Below are 21,551 nucleotides of genomic sequence, written 5' to 3'. Positions count from 1 at the left end.
ATACTGATGTGCCACGAGGCGATCTTAAGAGTGCATCTTTAAATTTTACCAGCACAGTTGGACAATTCGCTTGTCTCAACTTTAGCCAGACTTCATATACCTATATATGAAACTACTATGCCAGCAATCTTCAAACGTTTATGGATGTTTCGTGTTATGCGTCATAAAGGGAAGTTGCGAGCACTGACCAAAATTATTCGCTTAGAAGAGGAAGGAAATTGTGCAGTAATAAATGCAACAACGCAAGTAAGCTTCAAATTCATCTCAAAATATCCTGCAACGAACAAAGATTTGAAACAGAGAAGTCGTTTAAACTGCCAAAGGCTTTGACCTGTAATATTGCAAGTAAGTCAGAAGGCAACAAAGACGCAGACTTGGTTTACGCAACTCCCGTAAAACACGTCGCGCGCTCTGGCACCACAGCAGTAAATCTTCGTTGATTGAGCGTTAACACATATTTGAAATGTGGATTTATTGCCAATACTAAAAGGAAAGTGACTCCGCGAGTCTGTTCTAGGCAGAGAGCGAGTCTCATGGCAACAAAAACGCAGAACAAGAATTTGTAGACAGTTTTTCTGCAGTTTTAATGTTTCCTGCACGAGCTTTGTTTAAATACTGTCTTCGCTGTTTTAAATCGTTTACCGCGTGTTAAATAGTTTCGGATTCACAAAACTTATGTAAGGTTTAAACATGTGAAATATGATTGAATTCTGTTGTAATGACTTCCTGGAAGAAGCAGAAAGCGAGCGATTTTTTTACCTTTTGTACTTTATTCTCTTATTCACCATTTGTGGTTCAATTTTAATGTCACCCGCTTATATTTCAGATTTTTAGTCACATTAGAAATTTGATCATTAGGCCACATTCTAAATCTCAGGCTTCCAAAATGCCCAGTTCGTTTGAATACGAAAGTGCAAATGGACAGAAATCCAAGGGATGCCCGGTGAGTATATCATCAGTGCAATAAAACTGCCCCCGTGTTTTGGAGATCGGATACGTGCAACACATGTTTTTCCTTAATTTCTGTCACTTTCTTTTTGTTGCGACAACATTGATGTTGATGGCGCGGTGTTATGTCGGGTTACCACAAACAAATACGTTCCATATGAGGATAACAAATATATTTGAAACACGCGCATTGCTCTCCGCAGTTTCGTTGTTGTCCAATTTAATTCTTACATTTTCGTGGACGTTAACCCAAACCTTCCCTATAAACAGGCCCTCTGAGAAGGGGGTGCAGTCGGTGAGGCGTATCAGGGCCCTTGCCCGTCTAGGGGACCCCTTGATTAGCAAATGGGGTTCCACGAACACCGTTTATTGTTTTAAAACTAATGGATTTCTATCGTAAAGGCTGGGTTCCTTTTATAATTTGATGTGTTGTCTCTTACAGAGAAGTCCTCGGACAAGCACGATTTTTTTTAAAGTGTTAGATCCCACCCTACCTTTAACCTCTACGTGTGTTTTTACTGTTTGTCCACAGTGTAAACACAGCAAGATAAACGTTTCACAGCAAGATACTAACACACTTTGTAATGCAACAGTCAACGATCAATCAAAGTTTATGCGTCTGTTAATGTCTGAAACGTTTTTAACAAGCTTATAATTGTTAGCATTACATACGCTCAGCGTACGTACTGATATTTATATATACACACACCCAACAGAAATCCTTGAATGGATTTCAAGTTTAAGACTTAAATGAACACACAATCAATGAAAATTGCTCTTCTTGCACTTAAGTTTCTAAAGTGTTTATTGAAACCGACGTTTCGTCCACCATCAGGCGAGACTTCCTCAAGGTTATGTCAACAAGGGTTGGAAGTCTTGCCGGGTGGTAGAAGAAACGTCAGTTTCAACAAACACTTTAAAAACTCAAGTGCCAGAAGAGCAATTTCTATAAATTACTATGCCTGGCAGCAAAAAAAAAAAACAGTAAACATACAATTGTTTTTATGTACAGAGGTGGCAAGTTTACGTGGCTTGTTCTCTTCTGATAGCGGTCGGACTTGGTGTGGGGCTTGGCGTGGGATTGTCCAATCAGAACAAAGCTGTGGCCACCCCAAGTACTGCTTTTTTCGTACAGTTAGCATGACAAGGCATTTATTAACACTTAACAGGAAAACAAAATATCAGGAGTAACTGCTGCAAAATAAGTCTCTGATACATATAACCGCTATGTGTTTGGAGGGTGTTATACCAAACCCTGTTGTATTACGGATGCACAAAAATATTCCCAGATCCAACGTCTACGACACCAGGGAAAACGACGACTGTCATCACAGCAACGACCACACAGTCAGGTAACTACGTTTCTTGGTTAGTTTTTTTAAACAAAAATATTTTGAAAGGTCAACACGTGGGGTTGTGCTTATTTTAGTCTACATTGCAATTCTTTTGAAAAAATTAAGTTGGTGAATTTCCATCCGATATTGAAATGCTTGTTGTCGGCAATACAACCGTTGAGTGCGGACGCAAACACTTAAATTGCATTTAAATCAACTTGAAATTAGATGTAGCTCTTTGTGTAGCGATCGTATTGTCCAAAAAGGGACGTCGTTAACGCAGTTACTCAAACAGATTTACGACTGTTGAACGATAAATAAAAAGGGAAACAAACGAATGTGTAATAAAAGAGCGATAAAAGGGTTGTTGGTACAATGCGGTGCATGTCGTCAAAAACTCGTTAAAACTTTGCGTAATACTTTACAGAGACCACTGCAGCCCCTGTTGAAACGACGACTCCAGAACCAGGTAACTCATATACGCTATTAGTTCTTTGTTGTCAGCGTATATTTACCACAATATGAAAGTTAATGTTCCCACTAAAGAATAAGACACGGCGCAGAGTGTGTAGTATTTAATTATACTAGAGTCCAATATCCTCTTTACAAATTCCATTATCATTAAGATTTGCTGGGTGCTATTTCATAATGCTACAACATAAGAAGATTTTCTGAATAAAACTTTCCTTATTCGCAAAGTTTAACTACATTATAAATAGTGTAAAGAACTTCAGTGAAAATATAGTACGCTGATAAATGGCCTTAGACCGCGATTTAGGAGAGGTTGCTGATCCCTTGTACGAACCATTCATGTTTTATCAAACACTGCTAACTTGGTGCTGAAACCGGCACATTCAGCAACAATCTATAATGCAACCTGTAAACATTATTTCTACTGAACGCTCGTGCGCTGTACTTTCAAAGGTAAAATAAAATATTATGCAAACATAGTTAGGTGACCTAATATTTGTCTGTGTTAGTGGGTGACGGGCCATGGACGAACTACCGGCTCCCAGACTACATCGTTCCATCCCACTACGACCTAACGCTGCACCCGAACATGTCGACTGATCTTTACACCGGAATAAATGCCATTACCTTAAACATTTCAATGGTAACTGATGATTGGAAATGTTGGATAATAGTAAAAGTAGTGTTGATATTTAAGTTTAGTATCGCTACACTGCTCACAATCACACAAGCTGCTAGACATTTTATTTGGAATATTTGTTGCATTTGCTGCCAAATAGTCCCAGGTCATGAAACCAATCTTCAAGCAAAATGCATGTAATTGAACAAACCTTATTACAGGCGACGAAATACATTCTTATCCACGCGGACGACGAACTGAATATAACCAATGTGATGCTGATGAAAGTAGCCGCAGATGGGACAAAAACGGTCGTTACTACTATAAGGGAATTTCGGTATCTCCCCAACGAATATTACGTCATAGAAGCACTACTTGAACTAAGCCCTGGTAAGCAAACAATGAGCAAAAGATTTTCGAATTTTGAGGCCTCAGGCAAATATTTTGGTCCTAGTTTCCCTCAGTTCAGAACGCAATCAAAATAGATAACACAGGATATTATTAATGTTTTGCAGGTGACTATATTTTGACCTTGGATTTTCAAGGGTGGCTGATCGGAAAGATTGTCGGTCTATACAAAGCGACATACACAGACCCTGACACAGGAGAAGATCTGTGAGTTTAATCTTCTGTGAAAAAGGGTCCCTGTTCAACAAAAATCAACTGTTTTTTGCGTAAAGTTTGTACCCTCACAGTGCAACAAGTGCATTTTAAAACGTAAAGTATTTAACATAAAATCTATGTAATTAAAAATGTCCAAGGTAATATTAAGCTTTACGCGGTCCATAAACTTTCATGTTTTGAAACATTCGGCGCCCTTGCCACGCACCAAGTCAATTGAGAAGGGACGTTTCCAATTTTGTTCATCACAGAAGCGAGTCAAGAACAGAAGCACAAAAGAAATTGTGTATTTTAATATAAGTGTTTCTAGATACAGGAATGTCACAATCACAACTTACCATACGCGATGTCCTGAAAACTTATAAACAACACACCATGCTTGGCGTCGCGTCGCAGTGTTTAGAAACCTAAGCAATATCGCAACCGACGTCGTTATAGACGCCTTACCTTTCTGCTTTTATACTAAGAGCTATGGTGGGGTCAGATATGGAGCCGACAGACGCCAGAAAAGCTTATCCATGTTTCGATGAACCTGCCATGAAGATTACCTACACCACCACCTTAATACACGAACAACGACACGTGGCCTTATCCAACATGGATGTAGACACGGTAAAGTATTTTTTTAAATCGTATCATGAGGTATCAAGAATTACTGCTTAGGTATATTTGTTAAAATTTTAAGAGAATAAAGAGTTACTATGCTATGTAAGAACTACAAATTGATAAAGATACATAGGTAATTGTGATACATATTACACAATTTGTAAGAAGTAAAAAACAACTTATTCTCATATATAACCAAGCTAATACATACACTGTAGTTAAATTATAAATTTGTGTTGCTAGACTGTAACCAGGGATGATGGACTCAACGCAACTACTTTCCACAAATCCGTTCCCATGCCAACCTATCTAGGCTGTTTCGCAATCGGGGACTTCACCTACATCGAGGACTTTAGTACTAACCGAAGTATCCCGGTAAGGTAGCTGCGAAAATAGTGATAATAATACACTGGCAATAGATGGGTTTATAGGCTTGCTAGCCCAGGCATTGCAGCCAAGCTGGATCAGCCAGTTTTTCCCGACGAGTCGGAGCGAAACTTGAAAAATCAAGCTCCCAGTGAGATATGGCCGGGAAAAAGTGCGTGATTCAGCTTGGCTGCAATGCCTGGGCTGCCAAGCCTGTAAACCGGATTTCAATACGTTAGCTGTATTTGATCGCCAAGTAAGGACGTGCGCAGTAGGACGATCCTGCCAATCCTCCGATTGCATGAAACATTGCTTTAGGTAATTGATAAAAGTTGTGTTTTGCATCGCAGCTGAGAGTTTACATCCCTCCATTCCAACTTTCCACGGGAAGAGCGAACTATTCGTTGGAAGCGATGAAGTCGTATTTTGATTTCTATGAGGAATACTATGCCTGGGACTATTCCCTTCCCAAATTGGGTAAATGCTATTGGTCGCAAAACGCTTTCTATGCACTTTACTACTATTATTGCAATATAGGATTATTTTGTGCAATACTATTTTGCAAGCAGACGGAAGTATATTTAGCATAGCTCACAGCCGAGTTTGTTTGAAATCATCAGCATATACAGGTTGCCATTGATTGAAGTATTGTTTGATTAGACATGATTTCGATTCCAAACTTTGGTACTGGCGCGATGGAAAACTGGGGACTGATCACTTACCGGGAAACGAATCTTCTGTGGGATCCGATGCAATCATCGACCTCAAACAAGCAGAGAGTGGCGGCTGTGGTTGCCCACGAGCTCGTCCACCAGGTAAAAAAATTTCCTCTGTACCTGGACGGTGTCATCATTTTTCTGAGTTACATGGCCTTCTTGAGTTGATAATAGCAGCACCAATAATGAAAACTTTCTCAAATGTATTTATTCCACTGTTAGCTAAACCAGGGTTTCCTAAACTTTGTGAGCCACCAGCTCTATATGTGGATCTGGTTTTTCTCAGACGTCTTATCATATTTCTAAACCCAAACTCAACAAATTCTTCACTCACTAATCGCCTCTGCACTTAAAATCTCTGTAAAGTTGTTTTGAGTCAAGTCAAATCATTATTTTTGCAAGAAAAACGTCAATGCAAAAAACCTTAGATTATCTTTCATTTAAATATTTGCCAATCCAGACTCGCAAATGTAGCAAATTGACATAATTCTTCAAATGGAACTTATATTTGTTCTTCAGTGGTTCGGTAACATTGTTACTATGAAATGGTGGGACAACATCTGGTTGAATGAAGGTTTCGCTTCGTTTTTCGAATACGTCGGTATGCAAAATTTTGAAAAGGATTGGAAATTGGTAAGTCAGATATAAAACCTATTATCCGTAATTGTGTAAAGCACTTCGAAAAATGCAGCAAATATAGAATCAAGGAGCGTTGTTTTAGATATCCCTATAGAAATTTGCATACAAACTGATTTTCTCTTTCAATATGAAACTGTGCACGAGCCCGCAAATATGAAACATAAGCATATAAACGCCGTAAGTTTCTACATGTAATGTATTGGTAAATTCAGTGGCAATGATCTCATTTGATTGAAATATAAATCTCCTTCAAAAACATCAAGTAAATTCTTCTACACAACAAAGGCCTCTTTTGTATAGGAAGGTCATTTTGTCATTGACGATCTTCAACCGGTCATGCGAATCGATTCCAGTGTGACGTCACATCCTGTGGTAGTTCCGGTTCAAAGTCCAAGCCAAATCACTTCAGTCTTCGACTCAATTTCGTATTCGAAGGTAAAAAATGGTGAACACAATATTGCTGTTCAAAAGTGCATTTCTTTCCATTATGACGTCACACTGCACTTTTGATTTCCAAAAACGATTCTATGAACAGAGTAAAACTTGTGCATACACTATACAGGGTTGGTAGGTAATTTTGTGAAGTATTTTACTTGCAGCCACGCTTCGACCTCCGTTCGCTAATAATGCTTCTATCGGCGATATACCAATATACAGTAATTTATGTGAAATTCATATATTGGCCACATCACATACATTTTGGCACCCCATGATCTTAAAACATCCAACCTGTTCCTTGTGACAAGGAGATTTTTTTGCTATTATGCAATAACTTACTGGTAATATCATTAAGCCCACAACGCCGAAAACTATTTTCCGACCGCTTGTCAGGGCTTCGCAAACACACGAGCACTTGAATAAATATTTGTCATACTCCTTACCATGCATTACAAACTTCCGCAATGCGTCACAAACAACAGGCAACCTGAGGTAGAGTCAATATTTGTCCATTAGTTCAACGAACCCAAATGCTTTCAGGTTTGTCGTCCGATTGCACAAGAAGCGATGACGTCACAATGGCGATGCATTGTTTACAAATGCTCCGACTCCGGTTAATGCTTGCCTAATTTTAATAAATAGTGTGAGGATTAAAAAATTGTCTCGATGCTTTTTAATGCCGATATTATAGACAAAATCGCATTTGTTAATTGGTTTAGGCGTACAACGATAATGTTTTTTAACCACACTGGTACAAGTAAAAACGCCTATCACTGTTCCACAAAATTAACTAAACGATTCCAATATAAAAATCAAGCAAATTTTGATTAGGAAACTGAACACGTGACTCCAAAATAATCACAAACTTTAGAAATAATCTCGGTATGGCAACCCTGACATCGGGGCCATAAAATCAGTAACGTGCCATAAAATCAATTAATATGGATTTTTATACTCAAAAAAACACTTGTCAGTGATCCAAACTTAATATTTAATCTGGTGCATAATCAACAGGGAGCTGTGGTGTTGAGAATGATGCGAGACATTCTTGGGGAAGAACATTTCATCGGAGGTATTCGTCAGTACTTGCGCAATCACATCTACGGCAACGCCGATGAAAAAGATCTTTGGGCTGGAATGCAACAGGTTTGCATGTATCGAAGTAGTATTGCAAAGGGTTGCAGATTCGCTCGACAAATTTGCCCTTCATGTTATGTCGCCTCAATAACCAGTAAAATATTAACTTGCTTTTTACTTCGTTGCACCAGGACAAACAAACTGCACTTTAATCTTGAGTGTTTTAGAAACAGGAAATTCAAAAATAAACTTTGCCAACCAGAAAAAAAATAAGCTTCAAATTGTCTGAAATTCAATTCCAGATTGTGTTTGAACAATACAAACACTAACATATGATTTATTTTGTAGTACATTGACGAGAACACAAGTAAAACTATTGACATCGCTGCAGTTATGGAACCATGGGTCCAGCAAATGGGATTCCCAGTGATTGAAGTGGCAGGCGACTTCACCGCGACTCAGGTAAGGGAATAACGCTTTTTTGTTTTCTGCATTTACAAAACAAAATTTTTTTTTTTCGATTTTTGTAGAAACATTTTCTGACTGATCCCAACGCCAACCTAACGACAAGACCTAATAGCCCGTACAACTACAATTGGAACGTTGATATAACGCACACCACCAGCGCCGACACATCTGTCATCAACAGGCAAACGATGACAATCAGCGACGCAAGTAAAAAAGCGAGCACAAAAAATGTTAAAACTGTTTTATTAATTCCTCAAATTTTTGACAAAAAATCTTTGATTAAATATATCCTAATTTCACAGCAAGACGTATTAGTCCCTTGTTTCTTAACTGCCTTTTTCTGTTGTCTTGGCATTTATCGAGACCGACTAATTTTTGCAAAAAAAGGCACGAGCATCACAGACAAATTACCACACCTGATGACGCGACGAGTGCCTCGCGAAAGTTTAGATTATTAAAGTTTAAAATCAATCTTTCTTGAAGTACCGAGACACTAGAAAAGAGCAGTCATATATGCATTCTATCAGTGGTTAAAGGTAGAAGAATTATTGTCGGTACGACATTTTGGTAAGAATTCAACGGCTGGTGTGTCCCAAATAGTTACAAGAACCTTGGATTTAGTAGCCTAAATTTATTCATCTATAAAGAAATCTCACCTTTGACGAAAACGCAGTCGTTTGCATTTTCGTGTAAATTAAATCATTTCTGTAAGAATTCATTTTCACAACTCATTTCATACAAGTATTTATAATCCATTGATGAAAAAAAAACCTAAAATTGCGGAAAAAAATAAAATTATACATACCACACGAATTTTGTTAAGGCATCGCTCTCAATATCAACGTGGCCGACGGGGAATGGTTCAAGTTAAACCCGGGTGAAACCGGTTTTTACCGAGTCAACTACATCGGCGAAGTGTGGAATAATATATCTACACAACTTCAATCGAATCACTCGGAATACCCTGAAGTTGATCGCTCCAACCTTCTCGACGATGCTTTCAACCTGGCAGCGTAAGTTCGTAGCAACTTAGGTTAAAAAATTAAAATTTGAAATGTATGCTCTTTGTGAATTACGTGACGGTATTGAGCCGACTAAAATTCTGCTCCCCAAGCGTTGCTTGATCACAATGGGTTCTGTCGTTGTTTGTCTCTGGAATTTACCACCTACTTTGGTACCAAGATGATTGATAATGACTGCAGAGGCACCACAACGCGGAATCGTTTTCCTTTGAAAAGGCGTTAAGCCAAACCGTGTCAAAAGTCACACTGATGAAATCTGAGAGGTCAAAAAAGTTTGCATTGTCTCCAACTCTATTAACAGAACTTGGAAAATGTCAGAAAGTCGTTAGAGAAGTAAAATATTTATAATGAAAACATATTATTTTCGTTTAGAGCCCAATACCTGCAATATACCCAGGCTTTAAATATGACGATTTATCTGGACAAAGAAAAATCCTATTTTGTTTGGGATGCATTTTCCTCTGGCAGTTCCTACATCAGAATCATGTTGGAAAACACTCCATACTATAACGACTTTAAAGTAAGAACCTTTGTGAACTGCTGCTATGCTCATAATTTTGTCTGTAATGTGGCATAATTTTAGACAAGAGCTATTTGAACTTCACGAAAAATGTACCAATTTTTTTGTAATGTTGACGTTAAAAGCAAAAACTTTCGTGCACAACGCGCATTTTGAAAACAAGGATTTTAATTGTGTGTGACTTCATATGCATCCCGTATTGTGTATTAAAGCAATGTAGACATCTGTTAAAATTTCACTGTATACTTTGACAACGCACACGGTCAAGCTGCCTACAATTTGGTTCTTTTTATACTCTCAGTAACAATTTTCCCGCCACTGTCAATGAAAAAATGTTTTGCTGGAATTGTAGTTCCTGAATCAACATAAAAATTGGTTTTGATTGGCATTTTAAACCAACTGAGTGAACTGTGATATCGGTTTTAGACTTACTACGGAGGAAAAGTGAAGCCGATTGCAGATGATTTGGGATGGAATGTTACGACAGGATCGCACGAGGACAAGTGAGTTGTTGGAAACGTTGAAACTGGACAAAGCTTATCTGGATATCATGCAATAGCATCATGAAACCCCCCTAAGTTGAAAGCAACCGTCTCTAAACACTGTTTAAATTTTTCCTAGGTTGAACCGCTACACTGTTCTGGCGCTTGCACTTCGCTACGACGATGTTGATGCCCTGAACAACGCCACCAATCTCTTTTCGCAATGGATCGTCGATTCGACATTTTTGTAAGGATTATATGTTGCATTATATTTTCCTATCTCGCGAGCGCTTTCGTGAGCAATGGACGCATTGGTGTGCTACGCCATTTGTCGTAGTGTTATCTCTGCCACTTTTTTCAATTTAGCTTTGCTGCAAGTCTTATGGATTTATAAAAAGACAACAAAATCGGATTTATTTTTTAACCGGGAAAAACGATTAAGCTTACCCCCCATATAATCATCAACAGTTTCTGCGAAAAGATATTTTTCCAATTAATATATCTGGTAATATCGAACGGAGGTTTGTCGCATTATTGAAATACTGAATTCGTTTGGGTTTCACTTTAAATAAGAGAGCGAAAAATCACTTTCTTAAGTCTCGGTAAAAAAAGGAATGATTATTTATATTTCTGCAGCATCCATCCAGACATTCGGCAGCTGGTTTACAGATACGGACTCCCGAAGCAAAACGCATCGGGTGAGTGGAACACGATGCTTGAGAGATACAAAGTTGAGCAGGTGGCCTCCGAGAAGACCAACCTGCTGAGAGGGCTGGCATCGACCGAAGAAGTAGAATTGATTGACAGGTGATGCTTACTTTTGCCTTTCTGGTGAGGTTCGCATTTGTTGGTTTGTTGTATCATTGACTACGCACAAGGAATCGAGTGACGATAATTTATCAATCGTTTTCTCTGGGAAGTAAAAAGTGATTCTTAGGACTGGCCTGGACTGCTGCTTAATCATCCAACCGAGATATTGTTTTTTAAAATATATATATTTCGCATATACGGCATCATCAGTATTATTATTGAAATAGAGAATTTCAGTGCTTTTATCCCAAAACCAAGCAAATTGTCAGTGGGAGATCCATGCTTTTTATAAACATTTCTCTCTGAGAAGTAATTCACATTGATTTGCTTACAATAGAAATCTCTTACGAACAACCTGTGTTCACTTTACTGAACTTCATTGTAACTATACAAGCAGGCAGCCAGGAAGAACCCCTGGTTGGTCCAACGTATCCTTTAGTATGTTGAAAGTCGCCGTTTCATTACAATACGCGACTTAAAACCATTACAAATGTGTTTAGATTACTTGAATATTCCAAAGACGAAACCATAATATTGTCGCAAGATTTCTTCAACTGCATCACTTACATCTCGTACACACTGACTGGAAACCGCATGGCTTGGGCATGGGTTCAGCTCAATTGGGAGTACATGGTGAACAGGTAAACATTAACACATTTTTCTTCGAATTTCAGGCAACTTGTAACATTGATTTTGGTTTAAAGATTTGGAATTGAGGATCGCAATTTGGGAAGGTTGGTTCCGAACATCGTGTCCGACTACAACACCGAACTTCAACTGTGGGAGGTTGGTTTTTAACGACATGTTGTTGTTTAACTTGTGTTTGAATATAAGAAATTTATTAGAAAATTTTTTTGCCCATATATTTTTACTTTACAATCCATATTAAACTTTGTAAAGCCCAAAACGTTCTGAGCAAATATTTTTTTTTAGTTTTCAATAAAGTTATGCCACGAATTCGCTGATAGATTATAATTTGGTAAAATTTAAAAATTATAAAATATCCGGTTAATTACTTAAACTACCTAAAAGACAGAAACCTAAACTAAACCAAAGCAGAGAAAAATCCAGTTCTCTTTTTCAGCCTAAAACACTATGTGTATAGGCTTAGCTCTAATAACGTCAACTGGATTATTACTACTGCGTTTATGTTTTACTACTATAGTACGATGATTGTAAATTCAAATAAACGCGGATTGATTTCCATGTTTTCCAACAACTATTCTTACCACTTACTACTGCCACCTTAAGGTGGAGAGTTTCTTCGCACGCTATCCAGAAGCGGGCGCTGGTGAGAGCGGGAGGGCAAGCGCGTTGAACGAAATACGAACCAACATTAACTGGATGGCCAAGAATCAGGAGCTAATAGCCGCTTGGTTAAGCGACCAGCTCACCGCGTAGGCACAAGTCGTTGCTCACAGAACTGAAACCAACAATTTTCTACAATTATTTGTGCAACGGAAGATACATGCCCAAATTTTAATTATTTTTAATTTCTCGGTAATTAATTTCATTAAAAAATATGGCGCTTCTTACTGCTTTGTGCGGCTGTAAATATTTGTTTTCACAAACGAAAAGTTCCTTTGTATGTCGCTGTGACATGTTTCTTTGATGAAAGCAGTTGGACATATGTTGCTTGGTTTGTTGCTTGCTGTGAAACGATTTTGCATGAGTTGTTTCCTTTCGCTTATGATTGGAAATTTTGCAAATCGCCGAGCGTTTTTTATGCTGTGACTTTCTGTAGCGTTGTTCGAATTAAATAAAATTCAATCCAGAAGGACGCCATGTCCTATTGTACACATAGCACCTTCGTATTATGAACCCAACGCCGTCAGAGAAGTTCAAACCGGTTTGCTGCTGTTTAAACCTGTGGAGTGCAGTAATCACCAGCGCCTATCTTGTCAGTGAGGTTTGACACGGTGCAGCTATTTATGTTTAATGTTTTCAAAGTCACATGTGAGTCGCGATGCAGTCAAGCAACAAGGACAATCCGAATGACGACCAGTCGAAGTAACCAAGACAATCTGCATTGCAGTTTTCTATGTAGTTTGTTGGTAGTAGTAGTGCCTGATGTTGGTTCATTTTAAATTGAGTGTAAAGGAGCATAGGACCTTGTTCAGAATTTATCATACGGAGTTTTGAATCGATGGTGTTATTGTTCATTTACTAACGCAAGTTGTGTACAATATAGTTATGAAGTCCTAACATTTACATACAGAAACATTTTTTCTCCTGAGATTTGTTTTAGGGTTTTAAGGCTAGTTGTCTTGACTGTTGTCGTTTGCTGTTTGAACGAATATTCGACGGGTATTTATGGAAAGAAACGAAATATCTGCAAGTAAATACATTTCAATAACAGGTCTATTGCAAAATCAGTGTGCAGTAATATTCGCGTGGCCAGTTGGAGGCAAATGGTGCATCTCCCAGATTTATGAATAAAACACCATTAAGTTCGGGTTTTTCCAAATGTGGATTATGTACAAAAATAAATAAACTAGTCTTCCTTTGCTTCGTGAGAAGTTTGTTTCAATCTAGAAACATTAACTCACTTTTAAGCCATTGCATATTTGCCCACCAACATTTTGGATTCACTGCGTCACTGTGCAGTAAATAGCAAACGTCATGTTCCAGGTAATTAATCAGGGCTATTAAAGCTGCGCAGGGCAGATAATCGCGCTAAAAACTTATTGGCGCCATGATGGGGGAGCGGCTCTACCCACAGCATTTTCAGACGGTTGTGAGACTGGAACGTTCTTTGGCGCCAAGACAAAGACGCAGTATTCCATGTGCGTATGTTACGTCACAATGCAGTATAGCACTTTAGCACAAGCACTTGAAACTGCACGATAACACTATAGTGGTCCATACATCATGCTAACAAGTGACTGGCACTTTAGTTTGACTTTCTACGTGCCCATGTGTATTTGACTCTTACACCGCATAAAAAGCATCTTCTAGAGCTGTGTTTCCCAACCGGTGGTACGCGTACCACTAGTGGTACGAGATGGCATTCCAGGTAGTGCGCGAGCACCTTTCTGTAATTTGCGGATTAGTTCGAATTGAAAAAATCGTAAGTGATCCCAATGTTCGTTACTTCATCCCCTAGGTTACTTTGTAACACTTAACTAGGTGGTACACGTCGAAATTGTCTGCTTCCAACCACAAAAAGGTTGGGAATCACTGTTCTAGAGTTGTCCTGATGGCGCTATCCATGTGTAAGTCTGCCACGTTCTATATAAGACACTATACCAATCAAAGGTTTAATTTCTTTCGAGTAAAATAGACCAAATGTAACGAACGCACTTCCCTCAAAAAAGCATAGTTTTATCCAACACATCTGATGTAACAGGCCACTATTTACTGTTGCGATGCCACAAAGCATTCGGGATAGCGAAATGATATCGAATGTACGTCAGTCCCAGCATCAACTGGTGTATTTGCATGTCACCGATATTTCTACATTTGTTTGTGTGTCTTTTCACAAAACACCGTGACAGTTTTGCGTTACTTAGTTCAATCCGCAAACAATGTACTGATTGATTTGTGATTTTGTCGACTTTCATGATCACAAACCTCACAAATATTGTAATTTAAACAGGTTACCAGCACCAAGAATGGAAAGTGCAACCGGGATCTGTTTTTGATTATGATCCTCTTGAAAATGGATTTGAATCAAAAAGTCTGAGTAAGTCATATTTCAGCCTTACCTTCCTATAGCGTATCTACCGTAAAAAGTATTGAATATAGTTGCATAAGTCACAATATCTGAAGATGCCCTTTTACGCAAAATATTGTTTTAATACAAAACATCTATAGAGCTGTCTGTTTGATCGGTATGTTCAGCGTTACACAGAAAAACTATGATGGAACCCGTATAGATATATACAAAATCAAATGTTATATTTAAAGGTTACCTTCACAACCAAACCAACCAAACTGTGTACGAAGGTTACGGCAAACGGGACTTTTACGCTATGTGTTCTCGAAAAGTAAAAGGGGTCGAAGCCAAACCGGCAGTGTCTTGGGTCCATGGCGTCCGCGCGAGCGGCTCCAACGATACCCAAAGCAACAACGTCATTAATAAACAACCATGTTACGTTGCCCCGCAGTTTCAAATCCCAGCGGCAGATGTGTCGAACCGTAGGGAAGTATCAGCTCTTCGCATTAACGGGGTATCGATTGATGCTGAGGAACTTATGAACAAGTGCAGTGTGGACTATAGATTTCTGCAGGAAAACAAACATTCCACTCAAGAAAAAGTGGAGCCTCACCAGCACGAGAATAGAAGCGCCGTTGAAGTTTTCGACGCCCCAGACTTCGTTGAGTTGAAGCCACAACTGCCGCCCATGACAATTACTGATATTTACGCACCGCAACCTTACCAGCGTCCATCATCACCCTTGCTTCCTGGACCATTCAGGGTTGCGCAACCTTTGTATAAAAACTTTAACCGCACGCCGGCGCCCTTCAGCAAGCCACAGAATTAGCTTTAGTTCTATGTAATCTCGAACTTTTTCTTTCCAAACTTTTAAATCGAGTTGAAGAAATAGTTACTTAAGACAAACACCAGCAGGAGATTCACGGAAATTAAAATCGCCTGAGTTGATAGTTACCCCTGACACCACAGTGTTATAACAATGTACTTTATGAAAGATATTTATTCAAATTTAAACGTTTAATGGAATAAGATATTCGCTTCACATGCGCGCTTTACTTGCACATGTTTTTGATTGAGATCCTGGGTTGTAACTCAGAAGCACTGTACTATGCTTGTCGTTTTTGTATTTAAATAGCTGTTGTACCTTTTATTTATTATTGGTGTCGTGTGTGACGGATTGTTATAACATGAAAATTTTTTGACACAGAGTTTTCTGTCTGATTTCCTTTACACGAAACAGTGTCAATATAGATATATGTGTATTCACATCAACCAATCGTAAAATTAAAATGAGAAACACTGAACAGGAGACACGCGTAAAATAAGTTGACGATTTGATCATGCACAAAAGCACATGTACGCTGCACAAGTAGTTTTTATCCACAGATAAATGATACAGGAAAAGTTTCGATGTCGACATCATCACAAAACACACAGGGTACCTGGAGATATTGGACATTTTGTTTATTCAACAGATGCGAAAGTAATACACGGAGATGTTATGAGAATTTACAAGCAGCAACAAAGAGAGCCGAAGAAACGGTTAAGAGCCCTACGTAAGTTGGACATGTACTTAACCAACAACAACGGGCAGATAAGCGCGTACAAATGAACACTTACCATGGCGGGAATTTTAACCGCCGGCATTGAAAATTTTTCCACGCCCACGTCAATGAAAAATGCAATTGCGACAGGAATGGTGCATACAATAAAAACCGAGCTCAACAGCATCACCAAGCGGAGACGAGGGTTGGCAAATACATTCCGCTTGGTGATACCAGTGGGACTCTGCGCTTGAAAAACCTCGTCGTCTTTTGCCAAGGACTGGTTTTTGGGGCTCTTTTCGTCAAACACGACTGTCGAGTTGCTTTCATAAGTCTGCTTTGCGTCGAGTTTATCAAACTCGCGCGACCCGCTAACGCTGGTGATGATTTGGGAACGAGTTGTGAGTCGCGAACGTGAACTGGGTCGCGAGCCTGTGAAATCTTGGAAATTGCGAACGCCACTGATTGTAAACCCGATGAGACAGAAAACCTGCAGAAACACGGAAGTCCGATATTAGCATTCGTTCTGACAAAAAGTCAACGGATGTGAGTGTATAAAACAAAGCGGCGAAGAGCAAGTACCAAATTGTGATCGAAACATACGCATTACAATTTTTGCTTTGAAAAGACTACGGTTGATTTATCTAATTACTCAGCAGAGTAAAGCAGTCTGTACCTCCACAATCCACAATCCAATGTTGACTCCAATGAAAGAATTATTTAGAGGTGCCCAGACTCTTGAGCACCCCATGTGGCGGGGACAAATTTCTCCAACCGATCCTGGGTTGCAACGGCAGTAACCTGAACAGTTCCACGACAGGACTGCCACTATTGTAAGTGTGATTGGAAGAAACCAGGAGAAAGCTACTAGGAGGATCGCTTTGCGCTTCTTTATGTCCAAGGTTCTGAATGAAAAATAATAACTTATGTTGCAAACATCGCAGTGAGCCAAGTTAATAACGATATGGATCTGCAAAATATTTTAAATTTTAACCCTAATGTAAAAACAAAGCAAAGAAATCGTATTTTTTGACAATAGTGGATGTAAATAGTAGTTTTAAAGCAACTCTTCATAAATTTAGAATTGACGTCAAAGCAACCCGCATTTTGTAATAATCAATATTCAGCCAGATGTATAAGGACACCAATGACAACAAAAACCAAGAGACCGTTTGTTTACGAAACTTCCAGGCGATGTTTCTTATGTCACAATGCATTCTGGCTCAGCGGCGAATGACAATGCAGTTTGACGAAGATTGGCAGCGGGGTTGTCGGACTGCGCATGGTCTATGACGCGGACGGAAGCGATCCACTTCCGCAAACATTCGTACTTACTCACTATATGATGTAATTGGTATATTCACACGTTTACGATTTGTCTACGATTCCAACGCGACATTTCGAATTCGGATTTGCAACACGTGACTTCAACGCGGCTAAATCCACATTGATTGATGAATAACGTTGTATGAAATTTGGCGCGTTTGTGTTTTATTTTTTTGAAACACTCACGCCTTTACGTCACATCTATCATGTGAAAACGTTTCGAAATCTGTTTACGAAGTCCAACGCTTTATTTAATTAATCTGCAGTTGGGGGATATTCGAAAACCCGGCACGATTTTCCAGGAAACAAAACTCTTGGAACTTGTTTAGAGCCAAGTCCTGACGTTTTGCGTGACTTTTGTGAATTGTGAGGTTTCGATGCGCGTAAATGGCACGTGACTTGTCATTCCACGCCAGGCTTAAATGGAAAAAGCATTAACACCAGGGCAGGACCACATTCGGCCGAATGTACAGATCTTTTTTTTTCGACCAATCCTGATAAAAACAATTTGTAATCGAGAAAACCCAGGATACATACATAAGGAGGTTGTCAGAACAATGATTTTATTGGTAATGCAGTTTGTGGGTAAACGATTTACAAAATATACCGATAGTATGTACAATTCAACCCTTTCAAATGACATTTTTTCATTAGTACGATATATCTGCATGGTGATAAGCCTTTGACCAAATTCTAATGACGTCAATGTATAAAACGTATTGATTGGTTTATACCTCCGAGTAGACCTAGGCACGTGTGGATGACTGGAGGAGGTCGAGCGGCTTCTGCTGTGGACGCTCTTCTGGAAGAAGGTGCTGTCCAGCATGACGTAAATGAGGACGAGAAGATTTCCACACATAACAAAGAGCATTGAAACCGCGGCTGATTGACAGAGAGTCCACAGAATCTGTAAGGTATATCGAAAGTGGAGTTACAGCATGACTAAGACGTGAGTGTCACTTGGGTATGATTAAACTTCCTTTCGTGAGCACGGTTGCTAAAGTTTCGTTTGATGACGGAGGAAGGCATATTTGCATCAGCGTGGAGGACTGCTTGTGCATCACAACATGTGCAGAACAAAAACGCTTTTTTCCTGCACAAATGGGGGGCGACCACTAGTCTCGGCCTAGGTTAGATTTTGTTTTTTTCTTCATGTACAAGAGCGCGTACAAACTGGGCGCCATTTTTTTGTAATTTCTGACACGCGCAAAAGGGTTTATGTTTCATGATATGCAGCCACTTAACTACGCTGGTGTGTTGAAACGCGGGCTCCGGATTTCTTCGCGTAAAGGTGGATGACTGTTTTCACGTGTTTCATGGAATGTCGTATTTCTTCAGAGAAAATGATCACGCCGTAAAGCGCTTCGCAGCACACCCAAAATAAAGTTACAAGCTACCCGTAAAGTGACGTATATTTGAATAATTGATAAAGCTTGTGGCGTAATGCAAGGGAGACGAGCCACACGGCAACGGTAAAAATGTAAACAAGACTGGCATTGATGAACGACGTCCGTTTCATGACTGGCCCAAGTATAGGCTCCGCCATGAGTCCTCGTGCGTGTGTTCATGCTGCCATTGTCACCATATACTGCAAGTCACCGATTTTTCACGCTAGACGACCAGTTGACATAGATAGGCCACGATGTCGTGATATAGATTGGGGTGAAGGGGTAAGATTTGACTCCATAACGCGTAATTTTCAAGGCCTGATCGAGCGTACTTCCGGGATAACAAAAGACACAAAGACTTTGGCGCAAACAGTACTTGCGCACCCGGCAGATTTCGCTGCTATCTCCCAGTTGCACATAACAAATCATGATTTTCAAATTGGTAACATGCAGAAGCAAGTGTTGAGGTGGTAATTTGTCAATATCGACGCCTACTTTGCACTGGTTATAATGTACATGACTCTGATTTATATGTTAAAGGGTATTTTTCTAATTTGCTACAGTTTATCGTCATTGTTGCCATTTTACAGGTCATTGTACACTGTGTGCAAAAAGAAAGAATTTTCGACATCAAAAATTATCAAGTAAAAATAAGCAGCATGTCAAACCGCTGTGAAAATTTGGCACAAATCTCATGTTACAATTAAACCACATATCGTACCTTCATTTTATGGGAGGGCGACTTCACCGACACGTGAGCCGGCCTCTTGTAGCCGTCAATCTCATCCCACAGGTGAAAGGCAAGGAAAACTATGTTGCTCAGTATAGTGCTCGTGACGCTGATGTAGACGTAGTTTTGGCGCAAGAGCTTGCGACGGTAAATTGTAGCCGCCAGCCACACTGTGAAGTTGACAGTCAATGCAAGAATTGGAATCGGCATTAGCAGGACATATTGCCATTTGCTTTCTTCTGCTTTGCACTCGAATAGTTCTGTGTCGTTTAACGTTAGTGTCGGCATACTGCTTACTACTATAGATACAAGACCTGAAAGACAAGGCATACATTAACCAATCAACCAACCACAGTTTATACATTCAAAATATTGTAATGGAACAAAACACTCACACAAACTAGTCACCCATGGTTCAACAACGTGAAACAATGCAGCTTTAAATGCCATGTAGTGCTGTGAGCTACTGTTTTTCTCACATATCAGTCTACAGTACCTTCTAATAACTTCCTCGCGTCGCCACGTTCAATGACTTCCTTTTAATGCGCTGTTATTAATGTAAGGCACCCCCATGCGTACTACTGGTAAGCCGAATCGAATACCGCAAATTATACGTAAGCGACACGTACACGGCGAATCAAAGTTAACCTAACAAACATTTAAAAAACATACAACTCTGTAAATGGTCACAATCTGGCAACAAGTCATTTCGTCTTGATTTGGATGCTGAAAATTGCAATGTTCCTTTGATCCCCACCGCCTGTAAAGCTCGGCTTTAAATAGGATGGCAGAAAAAGTAAGTTTGAAAAACTTTCCCCGTGCGTGTACTCATAGCAAGCTACGTAGTCTAGCATGGCTTCAGTCCAAGTATGTTTACTTGGATCAACGTCCTATGTGACGCAATAAGAGGGCCAGACAAATTCTGAACGTTTTCTTTGTAACAATTTACGTATACTGTCGGTGGTGCGGTTTATAGACAGTCAAAAAAAGCTGTTTAGACAAAACAGATGTTTATAATAAAACCAGGCCTGTATGGAATCTAATTCTTTTCTTTTTGTTTCTACAGTAAAATTGCGAATGAATAAATATTTGTACGTTGAAACGCGAAGAAAATGTATATGAAAATGTTATATAGACAATGTGAAATGTGCACCGCAGAAACTTTTTTTCGCGCAACACCTTTTACATCATCTTTCTGCCAGCGAAGGTGTTTGTGACTGATCGTGATACTTCACCAGTCCAATGATCAACTTTGCCGTTTATTTACCATGCGAAAAAAACACAATTACGACGTGTTTAGTTAAATCTGAACTTTGCGGGTCGTTTACTTAGTTTAAAGCATGGACTTTAACAAGTAAAGATCAACAAAAGTCCAACCCTTTCCAAACCTCTCACACATTTATGAGCCATAACATGTGGCACACATTGTGACATTTAATCTCATGTAGTTGGGTCACATGGGTAAGAAAATCAACGTTCTTAGAAGCTGTCGAATTTACGATGTCGCAATACGGTATTTCAACATCTTGACTCTATTGTAAGCAACACACAGAGCGCTACTCTTTTTTTTTGTTAATAGGCCATGCCAACGAATATATACTGTAATACAGTTCACATAGGAGGTATTTTACTAAATCAACACATAAGTCCGAAAATGAATGCTGCTGAAAACCTTTGTCTTTCTGCTGGCTGTGCATTTAAATTTTGACCCATCGCCTCATTTTCGACTGGTGGTGCAACGCGCATGTTTTGCTGCATCATCCAAAAA

General features: G+C 39.3%; 3 protein-coding genes across 3 annotated transcripts; 2 read left to right on the top strand and 1 right to left on the bottom strand.

The window, feature by feature from the left end:
- Positions 1-832: 832 nt before the first annotated feature.
- On the top strand, positions 833-12,906 carry LOC145894330 (glutamyl aminopeptidase-like). The gene is made up of 24 exons (XM_082982883.1): positions 833-943; positions 1,961-2,063; positions 2,238-2,300; positions 2,710-2,751; positions 3,263-3,396; positions 3,594-3,762; positions 3,888-3,987; positions 4,461-4,605; positions 4,843-4,974; positions 5,316-5,442; positions 5,626-5,780; positions 6,201-6,314; positions 6,621-6,755; positions 7,773-7,904; positions 8,184-8,297; positions 8,366-8,510; positions 9,127-9,316; positions 9,698-9,845; positions 10,272-10,348; positions 10,467-10,574; positions 10,964-11,134; positions 11,638-11,778; positions 11,842-11,923; positions 12,389-12,906. The coding sequence occupies exons 1-24, from the start codon at positions 887-889 to the stop codon at positions 12,536-12,538; spliced, it is 2,934 nt and encodes a 977-aa protein (XP_082839009.1). The 5' UTR covers positions 833-886; the 3' UTR covers positions 12,539-12,906.
- Positions 12,907-14,336: 1,430 nt separating this feature from the next.
- LOC145895746 (uncharacterized) lies at positions 14,337-15,624 on the top strand. Its single transcript, XM_082984529.1, has 3 exons — positions 14,337-14,352; positions 14,736-14,822; positions 15,047-15,624. The coding sequence occupies exons 1-3, from the start codon at positions 14,337-14,339 to the stop codon at positions 15,622-15,624; spliced, it is 681 nt and encodes a 226-aa protein (XP_082840655.1).
- Positions 15,625-16,055: 431 nt separating this feature from the next.
- On the bottom strand, positions 16,056-20,089 carry LOC145894852 (uncharacterized). Its single transcript, XM_082983514.1, has 4 exons — positions 19,775-20,089; positions 18,400-18,572; positions 17,016-17,244; positions 16,056-16,829 (listed from the first exon to the last, which is right to left on the bottom strand). Exons 1-4 carry the CDS (start codon positions 20,069-20,071, stop codon positions 16,305-16,307), a joined length of 1,224 nt encoding a protein of 407 aa, XP_082839640.1. The 5' UTR covers positions 20,072-20,089; the 3' UTR covers positions 16,056-16,304.
- Positions 20,090-21,551: the final 1,462 nt, after the last annotated feature.

Source organism: Ascidia mentula, chromosome 3 (assembly GCF_947561715.1).
Source record: "Ascidia mentula chromosome 3, kaAscMent1.1, whole genome shotgun sequence".
NCBI lineage: Eukaryota > Metazoa > Chordata > Ascidiacea > Phlebobranchia > Ascidiidae > Ascidia > Ascidia mentula.
Note: the sequence above shows the minus strand (reverse complement) of the source record. Positions and strands in the feature narration are given on the sequence as shown.